The sequence below is a fragment of the Euprymna scolopes genome, chromosome 20 (assembly GCF_053919585.1).
Source record: "Euprymna scolopes isolate OS-2025 chromosome 20, ASM5391958v1, whole genome shotgun sequence".
Taxonomy (NCBI): domain Eukaryota; kingdom Metazoa; phylum Mollusca; class Cephalopoda; order Sepiida; family Sepiolidae; genus Euprymna; species Euprymna scolopes.
In genome coordinates, this window is record NC_136501.1 from 46,802,120 (window position 1) to 46,817,282 (window position 15,163).

The 15,163-nt window shown below is 34.6% G+C and overlaps 1 protein-coding gene across 7 annotated transcripts in view; it reads right to left on the bottom strand.

Moving 5' to 3' along the window:
* LOC145241414 (uncharacterized) overlaps positions 1–15,163 on the bottom strand; it is a 607,975-nt gene that overhangs the window by 26,143 nt on the left and 566,669 nt on the right. For all 7 annotated transcript variants that reach the window (XM_080104346.1, XM_080104342.1, XM_080104349.1 and 4 more), the window contains one exon: positions 13,847–13,983. In XM_080104346.1, coding sequence (XP_079960472.1) covers positions 13,847–13,983 — 137 coding nt within the window. The remainder of the gene's footprint in view (positions 1–13,846; positions 13,984–15,163) is intronic.

Below are 15,163 nucleotides of genomic sequence, written 5' to 3' on the forward strand. Positions count from 1 at the left end.
GTTACATTTGAACACGTTACCTTTAAACACGTTACCTTTAAACACGTTACCTTTAAACACGTTACATTTGAACACGTTACGTGTTAACACCTTACATTTGAACATGCTACATTTGAACATGCTACATTTGAACACGTTACATTTTAATACGTTACATTTTAACACGTTACCGACGTTGTGTATGAAAGTCTCGCAAAGAAATAAAGATAATAAATTCGACACAAGTATTTATTTATTTTTTTCAGTTGACACGTATTTTTTTAAGTCAACGATAATATGGTTGCATTCCGAATTTTCCACTTGGGAGCAATTAACAGTTTCTTAGTCTGCAGATATAACCAGCTGATATGTCAGCAATTTGTTCCATTGTATACGGTCGTCCAAAAATCTTGTTAAAAGTTCAGAGGATAAATGAGTCCCGCATTTTGTTTAAAAGTTCCCGCCGTGTCAACACATGCTTTTTTTTTTTTTTTTTTTTTAATCTCTCTGCTTTTCTATCACTTCTCTTCCATTCAATCTACGGCTTGATCATTTGCATGCGTATGTCAGTGACTTTATTACATGGTTGTCGTATTTGAGCTGAGAATTTCTCTCCTATTTAGAGGTTCCTGGTAAGATGCTGAAAAGTATATTTAATTTGATTAAACCCACCATTTATTCTTCTCTGCACCCCTTCTCTCTTTCTCTCTCTCTCTTTTTCTCTCTCTCTCTCTCTCTCTCTCTCTCTCTCTCTCACACACACACAAAGACGTGATGTTGCTGGGTTCATTCTTTTCTATAAATATTATTATGGCATGTATTTTTCAGAATTGTTTGATCTATTCTCGGCTTCATTTGTTCCAGCTCGTTTAACTCGTTGGTCTAGTGGTCTTCATCAATTGATTGTTTTGATAACTCATTGTAATAGAATTTCCTATTCTTCTTTCCAAGAACTGTCGACTTGTGGAGTTTATTTCTGATGACTATTTTCCTCCTACCTATAACCGTGTTTTTTTTTCTTTTTTAACTAAGGCCAATAAGCATCTCCTATCTTTGTGATAATCATCTTTTGTTCTTGTTATTTCTCTACAAAAAGTGGTTACACGCTTTGTCTGGGGCAATTTCCATTAAAATTTAGATAATGATGATGATGATGATGATATCAATAAAGGAAAAAGTCATAAAAAGCTTCAACCTAGTTACATTTCTGGTCATCCGACGTCTTTCCTTAAAACACGCCGGAGATTTTTTTTTTTTTTATCTTAATGAAATTGTTATAATAATTGAAGAAAATCAAAATGATAGAGCCTAGCCTACTAATTGAGACATTCCTTACTGCCGCTAAAGTTCATACAGAGCACACTTCACATATTTTCAAATTGACTTGGTCTCAGAACAGCACCGATCGATTTTTATTACTTTGTAGTGTAAGTGGTGATGTAATTGGAACAAATATAAAACATTACCATTTCATTTACTCATCTCATCATCGATGTTCCCCTGAGACACTTCCTGGCAACTTCAAAGTCAAATGCGAGTTTCGGACATGCGTCTTCAGTGGCACTCAATGTAACAGAGCGCACATGCATACGAAATGCAAAATGACGTTACTGTAATGAAAAAGTCTATAAAGAGAGAGAAAGAGAGAAAGAGAGAGAGAGAGAGAGAGGGAGAGAGAGAGCGTGTTCGAGATTACATGAGAGAAGAGGAGCACATTAGAGAGGATGATCACGTGAGAGACGTCACAGCCGTAATAGGAAGTTACACGTGACGGGAGAATGAGGAAATAAATGTTGTTGCATGAAAAAGTGAGTTTGATTTATTCTTTGTCTTGGTTTCCTTTGCAACGAAGACTGCATACAACATGTGAGTCCCGCGTGTAAAAGTGTAGAATGTTGCATGAATACATATCTGCACTATCTTGGTTATCATTCCATTATCTTGGTCTCATTCAGCGTGAATGCTATAGTACCTTCCAATGTCATCATTACAGACAAGATGGAATAGTGTAACTGCTGTGATTCATACTTTAATTACATTGTTTGATCCTTTTATTCTTTTTTGTACCGACCAAACAATGACTGGTGATAACTAACTTATTAGTATTGTGATCTGCGGGTACCAAACAATGGCTGGCGATAACTAACTTATTAGTATTGTGATCTGCACTGACCAAGCAATGGCTGGAAATAACTAACTTATTAGTATTGTGATCTGTACCGATCAAACACTAGCTGTTGATAACTAACTTATTAGTATTGTGATCTGTACCGATCAAACACTAGCTGTTGATAACTAACTTATTAGTATTGTGATCTGCGGGTACCAAACAATGGCTGGCGATAACTAACTTATGAGTATTGTGATCTGCACTGACCAAGCAATGGCTGGAAATAACTAACTTATTAGTATTGTGGTCTGTACCGATCAAACACTAGCTGTTGATAACTAACTTATTAGTATTGTTATCTGCGCCGACCAAACAATGGCTGGCGATAACTAATTTATTAGTATTATTATTGTTGACCTTGTGTATGCTTTGAATAGCAGCAGTGATTTTTAATGTCCGACTTAATACAGACCAGCTATAAGATAGGGAAGCAGACGAATTTTTGGAAACCGGAAGTCGCAAACCGGATGGATGGTTTCAACGCATAAGCAAGTTGAATGAATTTTATAATGATGTAGATATACAAAGACTAATACTTCAATTCTGTTAAGCCAATAATTACATTACTTGGCCTTTTTATTCTTTTTTGTTCTTGTGGTTTACTGAAAACTTAAGAGAACGTGTTTCTGTATTGGATTACATTTTATTTATGTCATCTTGTCTGCAGCCTTAACAATTACTTCTTAAATTAAATACAAACGTAATTGTTTATAAATGACTAGAGTCAAATGTTCTATTACAGACATCTGTTACTTTGTTTATGTTGTAAAGGAGGCGGAGTTTAAGAGTTAACCAATTAGAACGCAAGACCAAAAATGACAACTGGTAGGAGGCGGGACTTATAATTTATCGTCTTGAAGTCTAGCTGAATTGTAATATTTATTTCCAAACGAAGTTAATTGCCTGATTTGTATCGAAATCCAAGAATTTTTCTCGCGATGTAGAAAAAGAAATCAGATTATCATTAATGTTATTATTGTTACTCATTAGGAGTTTTTACACAGGTTATCCTCAGAGATTGCTCACTAACAACAACCGGTGGTGTTCCCTTGAGACTGGGTGACAACAAGTCTTCTGAAATTCCAGGACTCTCCACCTCTTCTGATAACCTTTACAAATGAATCTACGTTATCACAAAAGTCACTTGCTATTGACGTCTTGCTGGCAATGACCATTAGTCATCAATGGAATTTGGGTGGCAGTGAGCGCCCCCCTCTCCAAGGTCCCAGTTCTCTTTGCACCCATCCAGTAGAGGTCTGTTTAGTGCTTTCTCTCCTAGGTGTTTCCAGTCTCCTTGATCCTTTGACTATTTGGTGTGGTGCCAGTCGATGTTAACTCTAGAGTTTTTTTTTTTCTTTTTTGGGGAGGGGGTAGTAGATTTACAATTTTGAAGTTTCTTGGTTGCATCTCTTTTTTTTTAACTTCTGTTGCAGTTTCTATATGGCTGTTTAGCATTCATTGCTCATGCGGATTAGTTTCTGCATTCGAGGGTTTTCCTTAAGACTCCTGCTGTTTTTAGCATGACTGTCCGTTGCATAGTCTCAGACTTTCCCTCGATTCCAGTCTCTCCTAGTTATTTGGGAGTGTTCCTAGTGCTCCTACAATTATTGACATTATATTGATTTTTTTAGGTTCCATTTTCCATTCAGTTCTCTGGCATATTCCACATATTTGTTTCATTTCTGTCTTTTTGATCTTCACCTTGTGGTCTGTTGTGACTGCAAAATTTGGAAGTTACTTTTTCTTATTATTATTTGTACTCACTAGGAGTTCTCACACAGGCCATCAGAGATTACTCACTGATATAAGCCGGTGGTGTTCCTTGGAATCTAGGTGATAACAAATCTCTCTAGAATTATATATATACTTTTTCATTTCATTTTCTCTCAGTCGAAGTTCTCAGAAATCAAAGGGGCTAACACTTGAACTCTATATGAGATACATGAGATACATAGATATTCAAATGCTCTATAACGTTCTTTATCTATCAAACAGTGAGGTAGTAAAGAAGCCGAGAACATAATTTTCCTCTCCCCAATTGACCATTTTTATATGTTGTAGTGTATCTTTCTTTTTGGTTTCTTGGTCTTACTGGATTCTAGGGCAAGAATTCATCGAGTCTGGTGGAGTATCCAGCTTTGTAACCTGAAGTAACACTTGGAGAAGGTGTGCCATTTCTTGTTCAAGATAGTATGGTTAGCCGTACTGAGGAGATCTTATTTGGGTTTCAAATACTATGTGATTTTGAATATTTAGTCAGGGTTTACTTGCAAGGAAAAGTATCCTCATACCAGGTTGTCCTAACAAACCTCTGTACAGAGAGATCTTAGACAATCGGCGATAGTGTCTAGTAGGCGTTCAAGTTCTCACATATGGCAGAGAATAAGACTGAAGATATTAAGATCCTGGTTTTTTTTTTTTACCGTGGGTCTTAGCATTCGCCTTTTCTCCTATGCTGTTATTGCTCTCTATTTTTTCCATTTCATGTCTGGGCACCTACCTTTTCTTTTTTTTTTTTTGAAATCTTTTAATTACTATAATTATATTGTTTACTTGGAACATAAATACAATTTCGTTTCTTTGTAAACAGCTCAACTATTTTTACATTTTTAATTAGCCAAAGTAAAAACAAAAACAAAAACAAAACGCCACATTATCCTTCAAAATTATTCGTGTGTAACCTTTCAAATAATCTAGTTCCGTTGTAAATCAGTCCTTTCATAATTTAATTTAAAAACACGAAAAAAATTCTTTTGCACAAATAAATCAGTTTATTTTAAATAAACAAAAGAAAACAGATTGTAAAACATAAAAACTTAATTTACGCAGCCCAGGCTAGCATTTAAACCTTTTTTTTTTTTTTTTTACTTAGTCCAGCATTATAACAACTATTCCTTCATTGCTCAATTTAAATACTACACCATAAACACTGCTATTTGTTAATTCAGTCACCTTATTATATATAAAGTACATTCAGAATACCTCCTATTTTTTTGACCGGTATAGCTTCGTAAACTAACGCTACATTTAGAGTTCTGCTTCGTATGTGGTTTAGTCCGATGATTAATCTGTGTTTTTTGTTGATTTTTTTTTAAAATAGTTTTGTTCAAATTTTTATATTTTATTCAGTACATACGATACTAAGTGTTGTAAACAGGCAAGGAGTCTGAAACCAAGACACAAACTCAGATACACAATATATTCAATAAAGTATAAAGAGAGTGGTTGAACGATAGTCTGCATGTGTACTTGTAAGGTAAGAGTTGCATAATCTCCAACTACACCTCTCAGGTTGGGCCCAGTGGCAAGCAGAGGCCCAAGAATGACTGGAAAAAATGCCGAGACAAGCTAAGAGCACATACAGCACCTGGAATTCACAAATAGTCACCCATTTTAGTACTGACTAGGCCCAACGTTGCTTAACTTCGGTGATCTCAATAAAGTATAAAGAGAGTGGTTGAACGACAGTCTGATTGCCAAGTAATAAGCTAAGGTTGTCCTAACCTCCAGGTCTTTAAAATAAAGAGAAAGAATTCATGTAGTCAGTAATTAGGTTATCACAGCACTAAGAATATGGTAAAAGGACATGACAGTCGAGAATCGCAACTTCCGGCAAAGAATTAATTCAGAAAAAAACTAGTGATTGGCTAAAGTCTGTCCCCAGTATATTACTTCTGCTAATCGAGAAGTTCTTCATGTTAATTATGGATAAATTCGTGGTGTAACCCAATGGTGAAAATCAGTTGCAAGGTGAAACTCTTCTGCAAGCTGAAGGTTCAATACCCAGTGCAGCCGATATTCTGAGTACCAGATTGCGAGTGACTTTGAATTTTTACCTGGTCATCGTTGATGAAATGAGAGCATGCTAGCATGCTGTCCCAGTGGATTAAATACATGCTTCTGTTTCAACTTCTGTGCAGATTCCCAAGTTCAACAGAAAGATTCCTGATTGTTTTGTTTTGTTTTACGGCATATCAACCACTTTTGGATCATTTAATGCTGAAACATAAACTATAATGTGTTAAATGTTGTTTTTGGTCTTTCTTGTGGAATCTTTTGTTATATTTTAACCTCTTTCAGGAATTCAATAATTTTTTCTGGGTCGATTTTGTTAAATATCTCTTGGTAATGCTTTATTCAGACCCCGTTTAAAGTCCACAGAGCGTGTCAGTATATTATGTACTGTGTAGGGCTCCTGACATGTTATGCAAATAGGCACCTTTTTTTTCCTTTTAATAGATGTGAGTGAATGACATGAGTGTAAACCATTTGTAGTCTAGTCATTACTACCTTTTCTTTTCTTGACATCTTTTTTGTATCTCTTATTCCGATGCTTTGTCTTACTTTGAATAGCTTATTCTCTGTGCATGAGTTCTAATGTTCTTGCCATGCTCTTTATATATATATATATTTATTTTGTGTTTTAGGTTCGTATAAGGGATTTTCCCTAGTGTATGTTTTTCTTGAAGTGACTCTTTTGCTGCTTTATCCACTTTTTCATTCATGTGGATGCTGATGTGGCTTGGAATCCATCAGAAGATTATGTATTTATTCATTGTTATGGTGTTTATTTTATTTATGAGATTTGTAATAAAGAAATTTGTCATTCTTTTCTTTCAGTGATATGAGTACCGATCGAAAATCTGTAAGGATGAGATATTTTTTATAGTTATCAGTTGTTATTATATCTAGCGCGAAATCAATGGTAAACACCTTTGCGCTAAACACAGGAACCCCATCCGGGAGTCTTTTCTTTAAATTTTTTTTTATTTCTATGGATGACTGCACATCTTACCGTCTCCATCATTTGATTCATCTGCATAGGTTTGTGAATATTCTTCATATTTATTTTGGACGTTAAGTAGTTCTTCATAGCAGGTTGAAGGATGGATTTTTGTTTTAATATTATGGATGATTTTTCAACCATCCAAGGTGGAGTTTCCGAGTTGATAGATTCCTGTATTTTTTGTTGTGTTCATTTAGGTTTCTCTGAGGAGGTTCTATTTACGGAGGCTGTGGGGTTTGATAATTTTTCTTTTTGTTGTTGTTGTGGTTGTTGTTGTTGTTGTTTATTGAAGAGGTGTGTATATTGTGGATGGAAAACACATTGATATGCAGGGATTAATGGATATAATGCGAGCTTTAAATAATATTGTAGAGCTAGTTTTTGTTTTCTCGGGTCAGAGGTGGTTCGTTAGCCTCTGCATACAAGCTCTTTTCCTGAAATGTGACTGATGTTCTGTAATCAGGTTTTTGTTTTCTGAGAACCAAGTTAGTCTTTCGCTAACCATTCTTTCAAATGTTTTGCATAGACAGCTAGTAAGGGTAATGGCTCTGTAGTTTATTGGATCTGTATGATCTTTTTTAGTTAGGGTATTGGGATCACTATAGCCTGCTTCCAGTTTTTTGATATACTGTTATTTATCCACATCTCATTATATATTTGTAGTAGGCAGTCCAAAGATGATTTTCGTAGTTTTCTTGAGAAATCAATGATGGATTTCATCAGAGCCAACTGCTGCATCATAAGATTTGTGTATTGTTTCATTTAGTTTCTTTTGATTTGAGGTTATTTTTTTTTTTCTTTTCTTTGGTTTGTTTTATAGCTTGAAAATTTTTTTTTTTTTTAACATTATTTGCATTGTTTTTCTTGTCGGTGATCTTCATATTATTGCATATTAGGTGTAACTTGAAATTTTTTATTTTGTTTTTTTTTTTTGGGGGGGATGAATTTATTGAACATTATTTGCAATGTTTTTCTTGTCAATGATCTTCATATTAGGTATTTGATGGAGTTATTGTTGTTCTTCCCTTATATTTTCCTGACCATCTCCCATACTTTGTTTTGGTTTTAGTGTTTTCATTTATTTTTGATACATAGTTTTTCCATGTGTTCCGTTTTCATTCTTTGATAGTTTTCCATGCTTTTGCTCTGCTGTTTTTGTATATGTCCAATTTTTTTTTTTTGAACTATTTTTGAATTTTCTTAAGTTAGCATGCCTTATTCTTATTCTTCTTTTTTTTTCATCCATTATTGAACCAGGGTTTGTTGTATTTTGGGGATGTAGAGCTTTTTGGTATGTTCTCTGTTACAATGTAATGTAGCGTATTGCTGAAATAGGTAATATGTTTCGAGTTAGTGTTTGCTTCGAATATTAATCTATATTGACATGCGTTTTGGAATTTTTCACAATTTGCTTTTTGCTATATTCCAATAGGGCATTTTGTCTTCTAATTTTGAGTTCTCGTTTTCTGGTATGATTGGGAAGTGGTCGCTTCCATATGTATCGTCGTGTGTTCTCCAGCTATAGTCCATGTATATGGTTGTGTAACATAATGTTAGGTCTATTGTTGATAGTTTTCCTGTTGCTAGATGGAGATAAGTGTTCTCTTTGTTATTGAGTAAACATAACTAGTTTTGGTTGATTATTTTTTCAATGATTTGTTGTTTTTTTTTTTTTTTTTTTTACTGCCCATAGTTCATTATGCCTATTAAAGTTGCCTACCAATAAAAAACAAGGTTTTGTTAGTTGTTAGTTTAGATCGTTCAAGTCTATTTCATTTAGTTTCATTCGGTGGTATATAAAGTGAGCAGAGGGTTATTGCTTTGTCTAGTGTTGCGGTTATTGCAATAGCTTGCATGTTTGTTTTTAAGTTTACTATGCTGTGTGGAATATTTTTATTTATAAGTAATGATGATCCATCATTGGCTATGTTTGAAGTTTTGCTTATGTAGTTGTATATTGAGTAATCCCTCCCTATATATATACATATATATAGGGAGGGATTACTCAATAGGAAGTGGTGATGTAATATGCCTATAAATATAGGAATCTACGATTATCGAGGAAGTGGAGAGGTAATATGCCTATAACACACCTCAGATATTGTGCTGCAGTTTGTGCATATTACACTCGCATGAAATGACTTGATTTTTAATCCTATTAAGGTGAAAAAATGAGTTCATTTTATATGCATATATATATATATATATATATATATATATATATATATATAAAAAAAATCGGAGTACAACAATATTGTATACCCTGGCCAGTACCAGATGGGGGACCATACGGGAAAGCAAGACGCTGTATATATCATGAGCTAAAATACCAGGTTGGGAAACTGGCACAGTCTATCCTTCTCTCGAGGGTAGATGGGCCTCTCTTAAGCTGTGGTAGGCAACCCATCTAGTGATAGCGTCACGATAAAAAAATGCCCTTGATAGCCTTAGTATTCAGCGACAGACAAGATTGAATTGCGCTACAAACGCATGTAGTGAGTTCAATCTCGCCTGCGGTCACATGTTACATTATGCTTATGTTATCATATACTCATTTCTTCAAACCGATTAATCCTAGAGCCGCTGGCTTCTAATTCAGTAGTGAGAATATTTTTTGTGATACTTATGTGTTTATATGGATGTGGATTTTGTCTTCTGAATTTAAACTTGACAACACCATCCGATTGATTAGACCGGGTCTCTCTGACCCGCCATAAGAGCCAAAGTCATGTGTTGCAGGGCCATGTCTTCTTTGTACCTAGGTCAAGGTCTGCTCAACCACCAGAATCCCATCCCAAAACATCACGGGTTGCCAACTATAGCCAACAGGTTGTCATATTGAGGAACTTTTACTCTCTGTAGAAGGACAGTCAGCTTATTCTAATGGCCTACTGACTGAGTCAGAAAAGGAGGGGATAAAAGAAAGAAAAGGGGGAGGTAAGGATAGGGTTTGTTTTTTTTTGATTAAGCTTTGCAAAAAGATAAAATGACAAAAACTTTGATGTACGGTGCATTTGAATCAGGAAGTCAATATCTTCAGACAATCTGATCTAATAGCACTAAAAAGATTCCCGAGTTCAACAAGATACATATGAAGAGGATCGAAGGTTACATCGGTCGAATCATTGTAATAATGACATGAAATATAAGAACAGTTATTTGAATAATCTAGTGATGGGACGATTCCAATATTTACCCCGATTCAGATACAATTACTGATTCCGTAGTAAATTCCAGATTCCGATACAATTACCGACTCTGCTTCTTTAAAAACCTCTAAATATTTAAGTATAGAGTTCTTATTGTTCCTGATTACCATAAAAATACACGTTAAATGTGCAGATATTTTCCTAAACGTAAAATTACACTTGTGGGAGGATGATCTATAGATTTTAGTTCAAAATCAATAAATATTTATTATTTTATCATTACTACCAACAGTGGAAGATTTTGTTTTAAACGAAATCAAATAAAAAAGACAATTAAAAGAATCGTTTTTGCCATTAGAAAATAGGCACAAATATTTCCGATTCTGATTGAGATTCGGATCAACCCAAAAGTTACGATTTTCCTGATTCTCGATTTCGATTCCTAACACTAGAATAATCCAAATAACAGAAATTATAGTACCATTACGTCATTATTGGTGGCTACGTACAGTGTGTACTGGCAGACCAGTTTGTGTAAAAGTTGAAGAACTTTTGTGCTTTATTTGATGGTAAAAAATGGACAGTGGAATGGTGCTGGGCGAACTGGTCACTAATTCTTAACAGGGCATCTACGAAAGTACTATGTCGAAAGAGGAGAGGGTTGAGAGGATTTATTTGCTTCTCCACTGAGCAAATTAGGCACAAGGCCATTTTTTAATGTGGAGAGATTGGGGAAATGGGGACCAGCACCCTGGGGAGTAGAGGAGCTGGATAGTGACAATTGGTATGAAGGGTTGCCCCTACAGTGACCAATAATTGATTGCTACAAGAGCAATGGTCTTGTATGTGGGGTTGCCCCTACATATGATCTTTGCTTGAACTTTGGTGCCAAGCCCCACATGGCCCGGCTGAGTTGGAGGAGAGGGTTGAGTTTGTGAATTGAGGAAGGCATCATAATATGACGTCAAAGAATGACGTCAAGAGTTGAATATCGTTGTTGATGGCAAACCAGCAACAAAACGTAAGGTCAGACCAATGCTAAATGTAAACTAAACCAACATGGGAAGTAATATTATCAATGTGTGTGAAGAAACGATGATAAAATGGTGGCAGATGATGGATGTTGCTACAAGTCAGAATACATTCAATACATTAACAGAAAAGCAACTCACGAAAAACATATACCCTACTATTACAAAAATTGTCTGTTTTGAATTTTGTATATTTTTTTTTCTTTTTATCAAATCAGTTTTCTGAAATGAATTTCAGAAAATGGATTTGAAATCAAAGTGAAAGCAAAAGCTTTGCACGTTGAAAGAAAATTTGTTAAAGCAAATTCAACGATATTTTGTGAAGACGAGTGTGTTGGGAGCAGCAGTGCAACCCCTAAAATCCAAACCTTCATCACCATAATAGGGGGAGTGGCAACTTTGTAGTGGTCAGAGATACTCGGCTAACAAAGCCCTGGTGAAAATCCCAAAATAGTCAGCATCAGATGCCGTTGTCTTCTGGTCGCCCCTGCTTTTGTATGTGGCAACCAAATATGTATCAGGAACAGAATAAGTTAACGAAAGTGACAACGTTGCTTCTGCACCATTCCTTTGTGTGTTCTCGACCAAACCTTCCCCGACTTCGCGTGCAACAACTGAGCTTTGTTGTTTCCGGTATCGGAGGTATTAAACCTGTAATTTTTCAGGTTAATGAATAGCTGCAACCAACTTCAGGCAGACAAACCAGAGGCACGATCTCCATGAGCTCTATCCAGAAATTCAACTCGTTCATTAAAAGCTAATTATGGATCCTAGATGGAAGGCCTCAACAAATGCAATGAGAGACTTTTAAAATTTTATTTTAAAAATATTAATCTGGTAAAAAAAACATTAAATCAGTATAATTACACACACACACACACACACACACACACACACACACACACAAGAAAAATAAAAGTAAAAAAATTCTGAAGAATCTTGCTAGCTACAACTAATTTGTGTATATATATATATATGCATGTATGCGGAATATATTTATGCATGTATGTGCATGTGTACATATATATGCATGTATTTATCTATGTGTGTGTGTGCATGTGTATTTGTACTAATCTATAATATAAATCTCACCTGTCTGTTTAAATGTATGTATGTATGTTTGTCTGGCTAAAACATTTGACAGAGGCCACGGATTTTTACGAGATTGGTATTGTTTTGAAACTTGACGTTTCGGACGGCAAATGTCAAAAAATTGGCTAAAAACATTAATTCCTTCACCTTCAACTGGGCACTTTTCTACAGGGAGAGGTCGCTTTTTTCGCCGATATTTTTGAAAGTCATCGTCTCTTTTCAAATGATTAGCCTTAATTTAAACCTTCGATGGACGCAACGGCAAAGACGTCACATTTTGTTTTTCATTCATATTCTTTTCCTCCTTCGCTGTACGGGTTTCGAGCCTGCCTGTCTACTACCACTTTTTTGTTTTTTTTTGCTCAACACGCACCTCCAAACACCCGGGTAACGCCGGGTACCCAGGCTAGTATGATATAAAATGTGCTAGTTACGTGAAATAAGAAATTTTCATAATAAATTTACAGGAACTCGAGGTAGATTAATCTAGTCTAATCTAGTTCTCTTAGGTTATGTTTGTAAGAAGAAACAGACGTGTTTTGGAGATGCTCTACCTCCCTCCTCTCAACAGAGTTGAGAAAAATATCCAATATGTGAGATAAGAGAAATTTAAAGTGTTGGGAAGGGGAAAGAAAAGGAACTAGAACAGACCCCTGCAGCTTGCACTTGTGGGGTAGGTCAAGTTTAAAATGGCTAATGAAAAAGATCTTGGTTCCAGTAAAGCAACTGGCCACGACGGCATTCGAATTATAGTGCTAAAAAGCAACAACTGGAACTAGCTCCCATACTTTAAAAGCTGTTTTAAAGTTGTCTTAAGGAGAAATGTTTGCCAACACACTTGAAAAACACAGTCTTCCCTGTATTTAAACATTTTGGAGATCGACCATCTCCTTCTCAATACAAACCAATCAGCCTCCTATTTGTCATGAGTAAGTTGCTGGAATTTGTGATAAATAGTGAAGTGGTCAACCACCTTAGCAGAAATAACCTCCTCAGTAACATGCAATATAGTTTCTGGTCTCCTATATCTATAGCTGATGTGCTAACTTTAATATCGCACAGGATGAGTGAATCTCTCAATGTTTATAGAGCAACGTTTCTTCAGCAATAGCTCCTGATAGGGTATGGCAAAAAGATCTACTTCACAAGAGTTCCAGCTATGAGATCTTGAAAATGATTAACTAAGGGCCACACACAGTCTATGAATTCCATGCAGGTGTGAGTTTGTAGATCTTGCGCCCAAACGTCTAATGATTGGATTGGCTTAGTTAAATAACAAACAGTTTACACGTACGTATACACACATACTTATTATAGTGCTTATAAGCACTATATATATATATATATATATATATATATATATATATATATATATATATATATATATATATATATATATATATATATAGTCCTCCACAGATTGTTACACTTTATCGCAGCTCTTCAGTGTGGTTAGGCTAGCAACTACCTCAAGCCAGGATTGAATCTCGACTGCCTAGGCGACAGTCAGCGCTTCAAACTGTTATGCTATTCGCCTGCTGCAATATATAATGCTTTGTACAATTGTCTGAGTTTGCATTCATCTTAACAACATAGTTATGGGACTGCTTACAAAAGGCATACATTGACTAATACTTACAGAGCCGACAACACAAAGATGCGATTGGTTGATGCGCACCAAAGGTTGTTTCCGGTTTTCAAAAGTGCCGTTACTGGAGCCGAATAGATTCTTGTATACAAAATGTCCATCTGGTTCGTTTGTTTGTTTGATACACCCTGTAAGAAAAGACCAGACATATTTATTTGTTTTGGGAGGGACGATATCTCCCTCTCTCTCCCTTAATACACACACACACACACACACACACACACACACACACACACACACACACACACACACACACACACACATGTATATACACATATATACACACATATAAATACACATATGTATATACGTGCATATGTATATGCACACACATACATACACACATATATGTACACACATATGTATATATACATACATATATATACACACATATAAATATACATATATATACACACGCATATATGTACACACATATATATATATATACACGCATATATGTACACATATATATATACGTACATATATATGCACATATATATACACACATATATATATACACATATATGCACATATATATATGCATACATATATATGCACATATATATATGCACACATATATATGCATACATATATATACACACATATATATACACACATATATATACACTCATATATATATACACACACATATATACACACACATATATACACACATATATATACACACATATATAAACATATATACATATATAAATATATATATACACATATATATGTAAACATATATATACACACATATATAAACATATATACGCATATATATGCACACACATATATACACACACATATATACATACATAAATATATATACACATATATACACACAGATATATATTTATACATACATACATATACACACATATATATACACACATATATATGCACACATATATTTATACACACATAAATATATATACACATATATATACACACACATAAATATATATACACACATATATATACACACATAAATATATATACACATATATACACACATATATATACACACCCATAAATATATATACACATATATACACACATATATATACATACACACATACATATATATACACATATATATACACACACACATATATACATGCACACATATATATATATACATATATATACACATATATATATACACACATATACATATATATAGACATATATATACACACATATATATACACACACATATATACACACACATATATATATACACACACACATATATATACACTTATATATACACACGCACACACATATATATACACACGCACACAC